The sequence below is a fragment of the Anopheles gambiae genome, chromosome 2, assembly GCF_943734735.2.
Source record: "Anopheles gambiae chromosome 2, idAnoGambNW_F1_1, whole genome shotgun sequence".
Taxonomy (NCBI): domain Eukaryota; kingdom Metazoa; phylum Arthropoda; class Insecta; order Diptera; family Culicidae; genus Anopheles; species Anopheles gambiae.
Window position 1 is genome coordinate 40,636,665 of NC_064601.1, and position 16,751 is coordinate 40,653,415.

Sequence of the window (16,751 nt, forward strand, 5' to 3'; positions counted from 1 at the left end):
TGACATTTGACAGCACTATTCACAACCAGAAAAATACATGATAATGCTTGCACCGGCATTAAGCTAAGCCTGTCAGTCAGAGTATCGCGTAGGACTCCAGAATTCACATGTCGCGTTCAGCATGTCATGACGCATTGAGCATAAGCAATGAGCATCAAGCTACCTCGTATATGTTCATTGTTTTCGTTGGTGAATATCTCGTAATGCTCATGACATTTTGCAGTACTAGTATGAATTCCTATTATCTTCTGATAGAATTACATATTTAACAGCAACTTTTGCAGAGCAGAATTCAAGAAATAATAAGTTTTGGGAAAATCTAGATTTGGAACTGAAACTTCCTTGGATGATACAATACTACACTCAATAAATGTTATTACCAAAAACCATAATAGAAATTCAATGTCCACTGAATATATCTAATATAACTGGTTCAACAACAACTGTATTTATCAGCTACATTGAAATTTATGGAATTTTAAAACCAGACTACATATTTCTGTTATTTAAAAAAAAAAGGTTAAATAAAACAAGTTACAAAACATGAAAGGCAGTTGTGTACGTCGAAAATGACGTATATAAATCTACCGACTGTAATATTTTTTAACTGCATCGAAATAAATAGTTTAAGTAGTATAAGTCTATATAATTCTTTTTTTTCAAAAATAAGTGTATCAGAAAATTGTGCAATTTCTTGGAAATGATAAACTATAACATTAATATAATGCTCAGAACTATAGCAAACTGTAACTAGATATTGTAACACAAAGTTCTATTTCGAAGAATTCATAACTTTTCTGTTTATATGGCGTGAAAGTAAGTATGAATATGGAGTTTAATGCTCAAGAGCCCATCCCAGTTTCGTAACCATCTAGATAGATGATCTTCAAACTCAATCAATTTCCAATCAAATGCCCCAATGAATATGACGAGCGGGGCTTAGTAGCATCGTACCAAGAAAACAGACGGCAGGCTAGCTTCCCCTATACGATCGAACGCCTAAGCTTCTACCGGCTTCAGCCAGACCTAATCCAGCGTAACAGCTTCATATGCTCCGATCGCTAAACGATCGCTACATATTGACCACCGACACCTCACCAACGCACAGGTTGTTGGCACACATGGTTTGGCAATTTGGCTCTCAAAGCAGAGTAAAAAAGACTTCCCTCTCCTCTTCACTAGGAAAAAAGGTCTAAAATGCGGAATGCAACCCTTGTCTTCCCGTTTTGCTTCCCCGTTTCCCCATTCTGATCCAAACCACACGGTCTAAGAGCGTGAGGCCGCTCATTAATGATTACAATCGCGAACACAAACGCCGGCACAAACGGTACTTTCGGTGTGCCGCTGGTTACTCTTACTGGTAATAAATTAAAAATTTCGTTGCCTTAACAATCCCTGGCTGTACACTAGGTGGACCAGAAGGGCGGTGGTTAGGCAGATAAAATTGTTCAATTGCTTCCCCGGTTGCAATTAGACGCGGAGGCTACGGGGCCTCTTCTTTGGGGGTGAGTGTAGTGAGTGTACACGAAAAACAACAAAAAAAAACAAAAACACACACACACACACACACACACACACACACACACACACACACACACTGAGAAAACGGCCAAAACCGGCATTATGCTGTGTAAGTTGTGTGCTTCATGCTACCCATTACCAACAGTAAAATAACTTTCGGCACTAATTTTAACCTCTTTTCGCTTATTTTACGACCACACACAACGATGTTTATATACAATGCACATTTTTCTTCTGTTGTGTTAGTTAGCTGCAGAGCACAGACCCCCAAAAATGGGATTTTTAAACTGTGTTTTGAGTTAAACTTTACGCGTCAATTCCCTGCACTTGCTCAGCTGGCCAGGACATATTGTGTGTCTGCATCTTGAAATTCTCTCTCCCTCTTAGTTTACACGTGGGTGTGTGCGACAGAGTGTTCATGCTTTAGTGCACATTTTCCGTTACAACAACTCAAGGGCCAGGCTCAAGCACCCGCCAAAGTGTTGGTCGTGAATGTTGCACCTTTCCCCCACGCTCAATGGAAATCGGAGGGCCAGCGTTCAAATTAAAAGACCTGCACCGTAACGACATGGCCCAATAAACTTGCCCGCTGTATGTTTGGTGACAAAAAGAAGCAAAAAAAGATACCAAAACGGACGGCCAAATGGGCAATAGAACGGTCAAAGTAGTCCTTAAAAATGGAAGTGCAACAAACGACACAAAAAAGCGTTCATTTATGTAGCACGTGGTCGAGGTATTAATGTTTTTTTTATAAGGCAAACGATAGGTCCGACCCACCGATGCAAGCTGAAACCGAATACATTTGTGAAAAGGGGTCCCTTACGATGTCCTGCTGCCCTCCATCTCCAACTCCATAAAAAAGACAACCCTCTTGCCACAACTGCTTGCTTTCCCTTTTACACACAGCCATGACAACGGGAAGGTAATAAACAACGCGCAAAACAGAATGATCGAACGATAGTGATACTAGCAAACGGAAAACAATACAAAAAAGGACCGCTCGTACGCAGCACACTTACCTTCCGGTCGTGGCAGGTGCGCGGACCAGCTTGACGGCGAACAGGAACTGAATGGCACAGACCAGCAGGCAGCACAGGTTCAACGACAGCGACAGGGCGCACAGGGCCAGCGTCACGTCGTACACGATGGCGTAATCCTCCAGGACGGCCGGACCGATGGTGGGTGGCGGTGGGTCCCGACCGCCGGGGGAAATTTTCAGCAGAAATATCAACGACAGCAGCGCAAGCAGCAGCGACACTGGATGGTTATAGTGACACAGCAACAGCACCAGCAGCAGCAGCAGCGTGATGACGATCGTCCGGTTCATTGTTGTAGGAGTAACGTAAAAATGAAACGAATAGAAGAGGGGAAGAAAAGAAAAAGATGAATGAGTTTCGTTTGACTATGTGTGTGCGTGGATGTTTGCCCCTTTTTTGTGAAAGAATAACATAAAGTTATTTCTAGATGGTAAGCCCGCATGGCCAAACGGTGAACCGCTCGGAGGTACCATAAACCAATTAGCTGAAACAGGATCTAGCCGGGTGCAGGATGGGAAAAGTTAACTTTAGCTAGACATTCTAACCGGCAAAGCAAACAATTCTGAAGTGAAGAATCTTTCTAAGGCTAATAATCGGTGGTAATTGGTTTAACTGCTGTGAGAAAGGAATTTGGCTGCCTTTAAAACGCCTCAACATCTTTATTGGTTTGTTGTTCCTTTAAATAAAACTGACATCTGACCTTTGTAAGAAACTTTTTGGAATTTTTGAAATTATAATATTTGGAATAATTTTTTAGCGAATTCATGAACGAAAAAAAAATGAAAGAACAATTTTTTTTCTTTTCTGACACATTGAAGGAAACAGATTTTCGGGGGCGTTCCATAAGTTACGGAACACTTTTATGATGAAAAAAGATACATTTTTATTCCGGAAGGACGACTTCTGCTTAAGGAAAAAAGGTAAATTTTTTATTCAAATTTGTAATATTGGAGAGGTGACCATTCCAAACTGTGTCCAACATAAAGTAAAGTTAAATACTTCATATTTCATAAATTTGCTCAATGTTCGACAAAAAAAAAGATGATTAATTTTCTATCGAGGGAGTTAATTAAGCAATAATTCAAAACTCAAAACTTAAGCATTCTAACTTCCTGCAATGCATTTAAGGAATAGAAATGATTCCTTCAAATATTAAAAGAACAATAGTATTAATACATACATGCCGGTCTCGTAGTACAGTCGTCAACTCGTACGACTTAGCAACATGCCCGTCATGGGTTCAATCCCCAAATAGACCGCGCCGCCATACGTAGGACTGACTATCCTGCTATGGGGGGAATCAATTTGTCACTGAAAGCCAAGCCCACAAGTGGGTACAGGCAGGCCTTGACCGACATCGGTTGTTGAGCCAAAGAAGAAGAAGAAGAAGTATTAATACATACAACCGATAATTAAAGTGAGCCTATGTTACAGCTGTGGGCCGGTCTGATGGTACAGTCGTCAGTTCGTACGACTTAACACAACATGCCCGTCAGGGGTTCAAACCCTGAATGGAACGTGCCCCCATACGCTCTGGTAATAAATAAATCACTGAAAGCCAAGCCCACAAGTATAGTGGTACAGGCAGGCCTTGAGTTACAACGGTTGTTGAGCCAAAATAATAAGAAGAAGAAGATTTTATAGCTGTAAAATACATGTCTTAACGTTACGTCATTTCAGGACTCGTATTTCGTATTGCTATACGAGTACGATTATGGGCGTAAACCAGTAAGTTTGAGATAGTCAAGTCCTTTAAGACTGACCACGCTAGTTGCACTAAATAAAAAATAGTGATCAGATAAGTAAGTCGAACGTGTTTTAAACCGTTACGTAATTCATGGACGGATACAAACTTTTTGCACAAATCACATCTTGATAGAGGAGAGGAGGACAAAATAATTCTAATTTAATGTTACGTAATTTATGTTTGCCCTAATAGAACTTTCTAAAACTAAATTCTAAAACAACTAATGAACTGATAAACAAAAACAAGATGTGTTTAATGTGTGTTTAAGTGCCATTAATTCTAATTGCCAAACATGACGATCAACAACATAGCAAAGTACCAGTGCTAAAGGTGACCATTATGCCCCGTTTTGCGCTTTGTATGATCGCTCCAACTTTTTGTAACCAGGACGTTGAATTTATTGTTTACTATAAAACCAGTTTTCTTTTCCGCCTTGCCAACCTACACTGGTTAAGCACAATTAGCGTCCTCACTGCACGTGGGTGTGTGTTTGTACAAAATATGTACCGTACGAGCCATATTTAGAGGAAGTGTCCTTGCATATTTCATTATTCTGCATAGCTGATCATCCAGTCGGTGGAATGCCTTATTGACATGGTGCGTGTAGGCGAAAATGTTACTTTTACTTTTGTCTTTGTTTCTTAGCGTAGTATTGAGTTACTTCACATTTTGTAAAAAAAGAAATGTTTATAATAGGTAGCTTCAGAAACATGTATCGTTATTTACACAAACATAACATGCTTCCAAACCAGTTCGCTCCAATCGGACTCATCGGCGTTAAATCGCCCGCATAAAACACACACACACGCACCATCATAATCCACGGGCAATAAATCAACCAACAGCTGTGCTGGACTAGCCCTGCATGTGTGTATGTTCCCCGTAAAGTCGTGTTTCTCAGTGACAAAACGGCAACAACATCAGCAGTGCTTTACACTGCAATTTCCAAAACGCTACACGCTTGATTTGCGCCTTCGTACACATGTGTGCTCGCGCACCACCAAAAATAGTCTTCCTACCCGAAAAGCAAACCCTTTTCCAAGGCGCCTCGCTGGTGGGAACACACACGCTCTAGCATGGGAATGGCCGCAGCATCGATGAGTCAGCTAATTCTCCCCCAAAACACACCATCTGGATCATCAACGTCGCTGCTGCTAACAGCAACTGTGACGTCATCATCATCACACACACACACATACACACACAAACATACAAGCAGTTAAAGAGAGAGAAGGATAGCATACCTAAACACAGCAACCCGAGGCTGGTCAGCGCTTCCCTCGCCCCTAACCGGTCCTTGTTCATGTTGATCGTGCTGCTGAGGATGTTGTTGTTCGTCGTCGAGTTGTTGTGATTAAAGCCGGCCAGTCCCATCGCACCCCCGCCTCCTCCTCCTCCTCCGCCTCCTGCACCAACTCCACCGATCGCTCCGTTGCCGAGCGCAACCGACAGCCCGCTGAGGGCGGACGCATTGTGCAGGATGTTGTTGTTGCTCGTGTTGGTGTTGTTGTTGTTGTTGTTGTTGCCGGTTCCATTGCCGGTCGAGGGCGACATGAAGGAGGACGACAGCAGCGTCCGTCCCGGTGGGCCCCCGTTCATGTGCTTCGTGCCGATCGGGGGCGGCGGTCCGCCCGTGTTGGTCGAGTTGATCGTGGCAGCCGAGCTGGCCGACACGGTCGACACGTTCAGCGGTGGTATGGGCCGACCGAGGCCTCCGCCACCACCGCCGCCGCCGCCGGCCGCACCGCGCATGGAGCGATTTTGGCCCGTCGTTACGGGCCCGGTATGTATGTGTTTTAGCATTGAACATGTAATGTATCGGTCCGTCCGGGCGTGCGAAAATGGGAGCCGCTTTCGGTGCGAGCCAACGGCGCCAACTCCCAACTATTAGAGTAGTCGCATCACGTACACAGGTCTTTTGAGCACGCAATACAACAGCAACCGGCCAGAACTATCGCAAACGGGCGGGACATGATGCGTGTACTACGACGGCTACGAGCCAATTGGGACCAAAAATAGCACTTTGTCACAAACACACCAGAGCGTCCCGAGCCGCCGGTCTTTACCACGTGGTGTTGCTGCTCGCTGGCTCAGATCCGACTAATAACAACAACAAAAAACACACGCTCCACAAATCAACAAATCGCACAGGTGGCCTTGGCGAACGTTTGACATTTCCACGCGTCATGCACCGTACCCGCAACCGATCACTGCATGATCACGGCGTTTTCGTTTCGAATTTTCGTTTCGGCCTAGCAGCAAATCACTTCCGCCAATTTTACCCCCTTTCCGGCAATTTTCCACACTCCCGGCCGGAAAAACTGTTGAAAATGGGAGGAAAACACGCACCCAATTGACACTAAATGCACACAACGACGCAGCATGCGATACAGATAAACACACTCTTGTTTTGCTTCTTCTTCTTCTTCTTCTTCACACTACGAGCGAGAGGCAGACACACACAGACCCACGCGAGAGGAAATCGGTTCGGCGGGATCGGCGGTAACGGCACTTTTAAGGGGCCGGAATTATGCGCCCTTTTTTTTTTTGCTCCGCTCGCTACACAGGAACACCTTTCCCTGCACCGCGCGCCACGAAGCCAAATCTTCCCAGCCTCCGGAGCAGAAGATTGTGACAGAATCTCAGCACACACACACACACACACAAACACGTCGTTGTACACGAAGCACTTCACGCAATGATCGCACGTCCGCTCACGGGAAGCAGCAGCATTATATCTTGGGCGCACCGAAATTGGGACGGATGGATTTGCACGAAACACACACACACACACGTTAATCGAAGCGCACGCTTGATCAGCTCTTGAACATCACACACTTAAGCTTTGGCCGCACACTGTTGCGCCGCGCTAGGAACGAGATTAAATTCCCAAATGCACCACGTCACACACCAGTAGACTGGTTGCCGGAGCAACGACGAGCACGACAGAGCATCCGCAGCAACCGCGCGAGCCGCACACCGTCCGAAGGGAACCGTCCGTACGACTGTACGTGGAGTGCGGATCGACGACCACACCACTACACGACACCAGAAGCACTGCCGACGAGCCGAACTGGTTTCTGTCGGTGTCTCTCCCGGCGCGCGCTAGCGAGAGCCGAATTCGTGGACGCGTCTCCCGCGACGGGTGCGCAGCTGGGTCGTTGAAAAAAAGCGCGCCTGGGGGAAAGGGGCAGTGAGCAATCGCAACTCGCTACAATTGGAAGATCCAGCGGAGGAGTGCAGGCCGGGAGATGGTATTTAGGGTGTTTTTCCGATTATTGCAACCCTTACGGGCGCGCGCGCACAAACACACACACAATCGTTGACGTTGTAGGATCGAGGAATGTCCCGCGGGAGCCTTGTCAGGACGATGGCGGCGGCTGCTGACTCGATCGCTGGCGCACCCCGTCCGTCCACGGCTTGGGGTTCCGTCTATCTGTGGAAAGAATGCGGTTGCAGGGAAGAAGAGTGAGCGAAAGAACACTGCAACACATCGCACACGGGGGGACGGGGAAGGTTGGCGAAGGGAAAAAACTGGAATCGGCACCATCGGGGTACGAGCGAGATCGCATGCTTTGTTTTCTGTTTGCCCTTTCTTCCATTGAGAAACTCAGCCTCAGCCACGTTTGGAGTGGAAAGAATGACCTATCGAGTGGTCTGGGGCCGCCGGCACGAAGTAGGCGCAGCAACCACCAGCAAACGGCGAAGGGACGTCGTCGTGGTCGTACCGTCGTCGTCATCTTCTTGTGGCGCACCTTTCCCACGGCGCACCGCGGTGGGCTGTGCTGGGCCGACCGAACTGCCGCTACGTCTCGGTGTGTGTGTGTGCGTGCACCCGCTTGCGCTTGTGTCTGTGAGTGGACTGTGCAGTAGGGCACGGCGGCAGAAGTAGGCACAGGTAGAAGCTGTTCTTGGCTGTGTCTTTTCTCCAGGGGCCACCGGGGCAGGGAGTTGGCTAAGGGTAAGTTTACCTTCGATCAGTCCGTGAGATCGGTGAGAGGAGATCACTCTCTTGCGCTCTTCTGGAACTGAAGGAAGACATATATGCCTCTGCCTGCCGCTCGCGGCCGTCGCTTCTTTTTTGGGTTCGTGTTGGTCAAACGAGCGACCCAAACCGGTAATATGTGTCAAACGTACCAGAAACAGTTTCGAATTGCTTCTTTTTTGGGTGGATGTCGTGAAGATCACAAACAAAAGTGGGTTTCAAACATTCGACACTTTTTGAATAAAGCTTTAATGACACTTAGGGTAGCGTATTCGGTAGAATAACATCTCTACAGACACCCTGGGCACATCGCAAACCCTTCTAATGACAAGAACCTGTAATCGACCGAGCGAGCGCAAAAGGGCACCGCGGAAGGGAACAGGACACATGTTTCGCTCTCCCTCCGCATTCCAGCGGGCATTTTTCGCGCGCGTTCGGCTTCTCCAGCTCCGTTTCGTCGGCATTCTGGCAAGAACCAGAATTTTTTTCCAAAGGTTTGATGTACACACACACACACCAAGACACACACCCGTAGCACATTGGACACGGTGTGAGTAAAAGGTCATCCGGCGATGATCACCGTGAGGCACCGTCCGATAACGGTTGACCGAGGGATCCTTCTTCGGTGAAGTTTCCATTTCACCTGCTGCTGCTGCTGCTTCTTCAGGTTGTACCTGTCACAGGCGATCGAGGCACTCGACTTTTCGCTACGTGGAATCAGAAGCTGCAATTTGTACCATACAAAAAGTGCATCGGTGAGTGCAGTTTTGGTTCTCTCTCTCTTTTACCTTGTAGTTGAGGCATGGAACGAACGAACGCTTCGGCGTATATCCATCATCATCAGTACATTCATTATGTTTGTATCAAGAGGGAAAAGAAGGGTCGAATCTACTCTAACCGTTCCTCATGTACACGATGTACAGAGGAGTGTAAGACTGAACGCTTGTTTCCGTTAAGAATTGAGGGCTTAGGATGACTTATTGCATTTTTTTGCCGAATATCTTTCTTACTATCTCAGGACGACTGACACTCTTTCTCGAAATCTTGTGACCTGACGAAGAACTTGTATGACTTGTCTGTGTTGCAACATTTGCTACTGTCACGTCAAGAACGATTCGACAAAATAGGTGAGAAACTCAATAAAGCAGCTTATTGTGTAATTTTATAAACCTCGTTTCTTGTCAACGTGTTTTCAAATCCTTATAACTTTCGCGATGATGATCGATTCTTCTACAATGTAGTTTGAACCCTCCCAAATGAAGAAAGACCTCATCATCAGGATCCCAAAAATATTTGCCTTTCGTCAACAACAACACCAAAACTGCTCGCACCATAATTACAGTGCACTGCAACTGAGTTTGGTGACACGGTGGTCCGCCATGATCCATCGCACCTTCACTGTATGGCTTCATTGCCGGTTACAAGACACCCCGCAACACGTACAAGCGAAAATGTAAAGACCCGCTCACCTTTTTCCTCCATACCAGGGGTGATACTGCCATGCGACTGCTACCATTGGCCATTGAACTACCCACCACCCGTGTCCAGTCCAAGTGTTCAATCAAACGTTACGAAGCGTTTCGGGAACCGGAAAGGAAACCAACTCATCGGAACCACTGGGCGATGTGCACGGCTTAAGAATGTGCGGCCAGCTCTCGGGAATGTAGCAGAGGAGGCGTTTGGCGTTTTGTTTATTTACACGGAGCGCGCTCGGGATGGTGTTTTGGACAACCGGTGCCAACCGTTTGCAGTTGCCGCTTGGTTTTGTTTTGTTCTTTGATTTGTGAGTTACAACGTTGCGTGGTGCGCGGCATTTCCTTCCTTTACGATGCAGCTTAGGCAACTGCACAAGATGCCAGCGAGTTTGGATTTAGAAGCATTGCACAACTGCTTCACATCCGATGGGAGACCAAAAAAAAAACAGAGCTCGAGGGCGGTCCCCGTTGCTTTACATCATTCAGATAAATTATGCCATTTTTATAAGATTACATACTAATTCGCTCACAATTGATGACTTCTGACATTTCAATTATCTACATTTGCATAGCAACGATTGTTGCAAGATTTTTGGTCTCTTTCAATGGTCAATGGTTTAACATAGTTCTCTCATTAATGATAGCAGCGTTCTCGTTTCCCAAAACATTAATTATCAACGAGCCTGTCCAAATGCCGGCCCGCTACCGTTAGGGTTCGGCAGCGTTTGGAATGAAGTCGTCCAAACTCAATTATTACTCACAGCTCATCAAGAGTACTTATGACACAACTTCGCATCAAAAGTAGAAAAAAGTGTGGAGTTTCCCCACTAAAAGAAGGTCAGCATTATTTACGCATTTTCTAGCCCGTCAAATTCACCTTCCAACACGTTTTCAAAGGGGAACCTTAGCTTACCTTTTCTTGCGCAAGCTGTCCCCAACACTCGTCTAATATTTGTACACGACGGCCGCTGTCACAAAATGGCCTTTTTTCGAGGGGTGGTAGAGCTACATTTTCCCAACGGAATAGAAACATTCAAACCGTAACCGTTTGCCGTTTCCAAACACTCGGTCCCTCGCTTTCGTGGGGAGCTCTTTAGCCAGGGAACTGGTGGTTGATTGAGTTGCTCTGAGGGGGGGGGGGGGGGGGGATGTGGGACCGATTCATTATTTCAATGCAGGTCGGAGAGGGTTTTCCACGATCTTCCACGAGCTGACCCCACTAGCCGTGTTGCAAGGTGCAGGTGCTTTGCGTCCGATTCCTCGGCGTCCGGCCGAACGCCCAAGGATTTATGATAATGGGTGTACCGTGTCTTCTGCTTACCGCTTTGGCTGGCGGTGCAGAATGGCAGCACGACTACGGTCGGCCAGCAGAGTACAGTAATTGAATAATACGGTTGGAAAGTTCTACACAACAGGGTGGGAAAAAATCAGCAATTCCACTGCCGAACACGATAAGCCTGTGTGCCTGCCGGCTCGATGAAACAGCAAACCAAGTCCACAACGACAATCTCATTCGCTAAAGCTGAGCCAAAGAGCCGCAGCACGATGTATCTTCATGAGCGGTGAGATCGGGTCCGGGCTAAGCAGAAACCGTTTCGATTGTTGAGCGTTCCCAGGGTGAGAAAAGTGATTAAATCATAACAAAAATGCCTTTAAAAACGGATTCCCGAATGCTAGGTTGTTGGGTTGACAATTCCAAGAACTTATTGGAGTAGTGTTTTTTTTTCGCAGTGCACGATATAATTACAACGTTCTTTGTGTGTTTTTTTTTGCCAGCGTAATAACATCGGAAGCTACTTTACACTTAATTAAGCCACAGACTGCGCGATCAGGGCGGTACCGTACGGCGAAGCGACGCGCCCTGGACGGGTATTAATGTTACCGGGACTCGGGACCGGCCACTCGAGCATAATGGATGGTCATTTTAACGGATTTCTCGCACACCCCGGAACCAACCAATCCCGGAAGTTTGACGATCGCGATCTAAGTTGTTATGATCGCAACTCCGTCCCAGGGGTTTGGCGTTGGCACGAGAAGAGAACGCGTTTGGATGGTCTGTGGCATTAGGAAGTGTACGTGAGAATATTGGAAACATGTTTCCAGAGCTATGTCTGAAAGATGGATTATTTTTAGACAGCCTTGGACAATCTTAAGTAAAACTTCTTCAAAATTTAACACACATACAATCTTTCAGCAAGGAATTCCAAAACACACACAGCATGCAAAAAGCCATCAAATGCGGCAACTAAAAAGCTGCTCTCCATGATCAGCGCAAGAAAAACCGTCCCCTCCGCCCAATGAACCAGATAGAAGACACGCTACAATTACGCTGCCTTGCCAGAGTGGACTCCTCGGGAAGCAAAACACACACACACTGAACCCCGCGTAGTCTAAGCCCCGCGCGGTCACAAAAACAACACCACGACCACGAGCGAGTTTGACCGGAAACCGGAAAGCTTCGGAAAGCCGCGGTGAGCCGCCCGGGGTGCGAGGTCTTTGCACCTGATCGGACAAAATTATTCGTTTCGCGACGACCACGACGGTATGCGGTATGTGCTGCCCGTGGAACGTGAAACATTCCGGCCGTATATATGCATGTGGCCGTCTTTCACCTCACGCCGCCCCGGCTCCATCCGGATGGAAAAGAAATAGAACGAGTACAGGGCCTGTAATCTGCGCTCGGTGCATAATTAATTCTACGTCTATGTGCCAATCTATATTCTACCATCATTACACTATGTGCAGCTCCCAGACCGCCCACCCACCCCGCTCCTCGTCCCTTCCGTACATACTCGTAATTCCACCCCGCGTAATTGAAACAACATCCAAGCACGTAGCTTTATTGCGCGTACTGTTGCTTTCCCTGCAGTTGCTTCTAGCTGGGTGTGTTCTTTCTCTGCCATCTGCTATTTCGTTTTTCTTCTTCGTCTTCTTCTATGTGTGCCCCCGCCTTCTGCAGCATAGAGCGGACTGCTCCATTTTCCTCACCTGTTTCCGGGGGCCGGGGATGGTGGGAAAATCGGGTGAGTTTGAAATGCGGGAAGACAACCGAAGAACCAAATCGACCTACTCATACCGGGCACAACCGGGCTGGTCGGATGAAGATCGGCAGTAATTATAAATGATTGAAAAATTATGCACCTAACTGAACGATGGATAGATGTCCAGGCGAGATCGTTCCTTGCCTAATGGGCTGGTGCAGCTGTACTTGGTAGTTGTATCTTTAAACGGAGTCCCATAACAGTCTTGATGGACTATCTGGAGCACAGTTTTGTAAGAGGCGTACGATAGCTAATTATTAACGATCGCGAGACGCAAGCATAACATTTACCCCTAGGGAGACATAATAGAGAGAACAACCTTTTAAACGGGTCATTGATGTTTCTAGTGTTTGCAGAAGTTTGTTTAAATGACTCAAACCCAATATGTTTGACATGTTCTTTGTACATTTTCTACCCACAATTTGGCCCTGAATTTCGCTCATGTTACGAGTAAATTTCTATATCAGTTTCCTCAATTCGGTTAGGTCAAGCAACGGTTCTGCACTTACGATAGGTTCCAAATCAACACCCGGAGTGACATAGGTTCGGGGTTAGTCACAAGATTCGGATATGTTTGATGTCTCAGCGCCGAAATACCTGTTCATTATCAGTCCCACAATCTTGTTACGTTAGGGGTTTGTTCCAGTTCCTCACCGGTATGGTTTTAAGAGCAGTTCCAAGTGTAGTTAGGGATCAGTTTAGGAGCGATATAGGCAAAGGATCTCTTTCAGAACATGTATGGGTTAAAGATCAGTTCCAGTACCGGTATGGGTTTCAGATCGCTTGTAGGATCATGTAAAGATCACTTGTAGGACCAGCATAGGTTCAGAGTCTCTTCTAAGACCAGAATAAGTCAGCGATCAGTTTCAGGAGCTTAAAGGTATTGGGAATATTTCCATAACCAAGATAGATTTCAGAACAATTTCAGAATAACATCGATATAAGTTTCATTAGCGATAGGTTAGGTTAAGTTAGAGATTAGAATTATTAGATCAGTTAAATGACCAAGACAAATTTGGGACCTATTTCTAGATTCAAGCTGGCCAAAGGTGCTTGCTGATGTCTTCATCAACATCGATATCAAGAGCTGAACTCTTCAACATTTATCAAACTTTCTATCCGTTTCAGAACATGGAATGATTCGAAGCTAAAACCATCACAAGTTTGAGAAGCTTTCCCCTTCTGTGGGCTCAGGTGTTTCTGAACACATTGGAATTGCGTTACGCTGCCCAGCTATTGGTCCAAATTATGTAGTGTTTTAAAAACATAAATTAAATTATACTTAATTTTGTTATAAACAAGAACAAACCGGTTATACTGTTGATATCCAAATGTCACTAAAGCTGTGCCCGGGCAGGATACTTCATACCGTTTAATGGTAACCTACTTTATTCCAGTTTATAATTTCCATGCATACAATCGAAGACAATATTCGATTCTTGCTCTTGTGTTTTTTTGGTTGTCAACCCTCCATCCTGTGCAGCCATGTAAACAGGATAATTACGCTCTTATGCGCTCAATGATCATTTAATTTAACAGGTTTTTTTGTGAAAGTTAATGGGCAGAAAGTGCATTTACCCGTATTACGTGCACAACAATAGTAAACTATAATGTTGATGTAGCGCAGAGCTTTTATAACTTAAAAGTGTATGGAAATTTCTGTCCGCTTCATTTCGTGCTTGTTAATAGCTAATGATGCACATCAACCAGGCTGCTTTGCTGGTTTTATTAAATGGGTAATTTTAACACCTATCTCCCAACTGACCGGCCAGTGTGGTTATGGGTGAAGATCACTTTTGCTGATTCATAAATTGATTAATCGGTCGCTTCGGTCTGATATTTTACTAGCAATTATTCAATTCATCCAATCCGTCCATTTGCCTTCACGAAACGCACCACCACCCCACCCATTACAGCCTCCCTACACCCTACCGTCTATGCGATCAACAGTGATATGCTTATTGAAAGAAGAAGGGGGGGGGGAAACAATATGCATGCTCTTAAAGGCATTTCGAAAATGTTGTTGGGCCGACCCGGTACAAACGAACGCGAAGAAAACGGACAAGCGTACATAAAACGCTGCCTTGGTTTTCGTCACTGGAACCGGTTTCGCTGATTTTTGGCTTCTTTTTATGTCTTGTTTTTTTTCTGCTTTTTTGCCAAAATCATAACGAAAGATCCGAAACACCAGCCAACGCGTTTTATGGCGGTTTTTTTTTTGTATTTCTCTTCCCAAGGTATGCCAACCCGAAGCGACAGCGGAAGCCATAACATTTAGAACCTTTACATAAGAGATTGACATTAGTTCGGTGATCAAAATTTACAGTTTTAATTCAGCTACGATGAATAGCATTATGTGATCCAGGGGAAAACCACTCAAATCGTTTGATCAAATGTGAGGTTGAGCTGAAAGACCTTTTTTATATAGAATGCTACAACTATTTCCAGACAAAATCCTATTTGTTTTGTGCACTACGCACTTCCTTCAAGCATTTGCTTCGTCTGCGGTTTCCTGCAAACAGATGCACACATACACACACCACCAACTAACCGCATCATCATCCGGCCGGGTGTAATAAAACGTCACCTAGTTTAGAGCTGTTTGCCACTTTGCTAGGCACACGCACCTGTACGAAAATGTTTGCTTTATGCATACAATGCTGCACGGTGAACAAACGATCTGTTAGGCCAAGATGTCAAAACAGGCAAATGCTTTCTGTATTAATGCAACAGTACAATTTAAAGTGAAAGGAACAAATGCCCTTTTGCTTACGTTCATTGACGAAGGAATGTGCTTTTCTCGCTACAAATTCACACTAAATAGTACGCACGCACTCACAGTCCGCGTGCGAAGAGGTAAACATTTCGACCCATTTTTGGGAACACCGGTAATACACAGCACCCGTACCCGTACTATCCAAACCATTAACCAGCTAGGCCAAAAGTGTGCACACTCTATTCCTTTTTTTTATATCACCGGTCTCCCTACGAACCTTTAGCACAGAAGACAACGCTCTCTCAAAATACCAGGCCACTGTGTGGTGTAAAGCACCGCGAGATTCGTCATTCAAACGCGCGAACAGCCTCAAAGGGTAAAACAGGCCCGCGGGACGCGCAGGTAAAAACGACCGTTACAACTCGCGCGCGACGCACTGCACAACCGCACACACGCAGCAGCTCGAACCGTTTGCGGATCACAACAAAACGCAACTCACCCCAAGTAGGAAGCAGAGAGAGAGAGTGAGCATGGCAAGCCGCGCTTGTTAAGGTGATGATCAACGAATGCGATTTCGGGTGCACAACGGAACCTTACAAATGTTTGAACTAAACGTAAAAAGCTATGCGGTTGTTTTAGTTTTATTTTAGCAAGTTGATTTGCTTTAGAATATAGAAGGTTTTCCAAGTCAGTGTCGAATGTAAACATTGTTATTCACCGCATGCAAAATGTTTTTCCACATCGATCTGACATTTCATTTTCATCATAATAATTTCTAATTTCTACAGCTTGATTTTCATCACGACTTAAGCTGGATTGAGTTTGACAGTTTTTTGTTAGGCGTTGAAAATCATTTGTTGAAACTGAAATTTCATGTTGAAACAAATAAACCATTTAACAGCTGTTGAAAAGCATCTTGGATACGGTGAATAATAATGTTTACAATCGAAACTGACTTGAAAAACTCTGTCAAATGCGAAGTGAAATAGAGGAAATAGAAATCAACATATTAAATCATTTCTGTATGAATTGCTATGGGATTATTTAATAATAAATATTCTTGAATTTCATCGTTAAATAAAGAAATCATTGGAAAATAAAATTAATATCAAAATTTAATAATTTTTGTTTTTATTTTTTATAATTATTATTTGAAAATGTATTGATTGTGTTCGTAATTTCCCACAAAACTGGATTGAACCAATTTTTTTAATTCCAACACAAATATT

General features: G+C 45.1%; 1 protein-coding gene across 5 annotated transcripts in view; it reads right to left on the reverse strand.

Annotated features, from left to right (window-relative positions):
- LOC5667758 (uncharacterized) overlaps positions 1 to 16,751 on the reverse strand; it is a 549,880-nt gene that overhangs the window by 3,574 nt on the left and 529,555 nt on the right. Inside the window, exons 1-3 of one of the 5 annotated variants that reach the window (XM_061644232.1) lie at positions 15,800 to 16,004; positions 5,550 to 7,174; positions 2,541 to 2,778 (exon numbers count right to left, since the gene is read on the reverse strand). In XM_061644232.1, coding sequence (XP_061500216.1) covers positions 2,541 to 2,778; positions 5,550 to 6,108 — 797 coding nt within the window. In that variant the 5' untranslated portion in view covers positions 6,109 to 7,174; positions 15,800 to 16,004. Of the gene's footprint in view, positions 1 to 2,540; positions 2,779 to 5,549; positions 7,742 to 15,433; positions 15,534 to 15,799; positions 16,005 to 16,751 lie in introns of those variants that run through there. The other 4 variants (XM_061644231.1, XM_061644229.1, XM_061644230.1 and 1 more) reach the window with 4 other exon arrangements.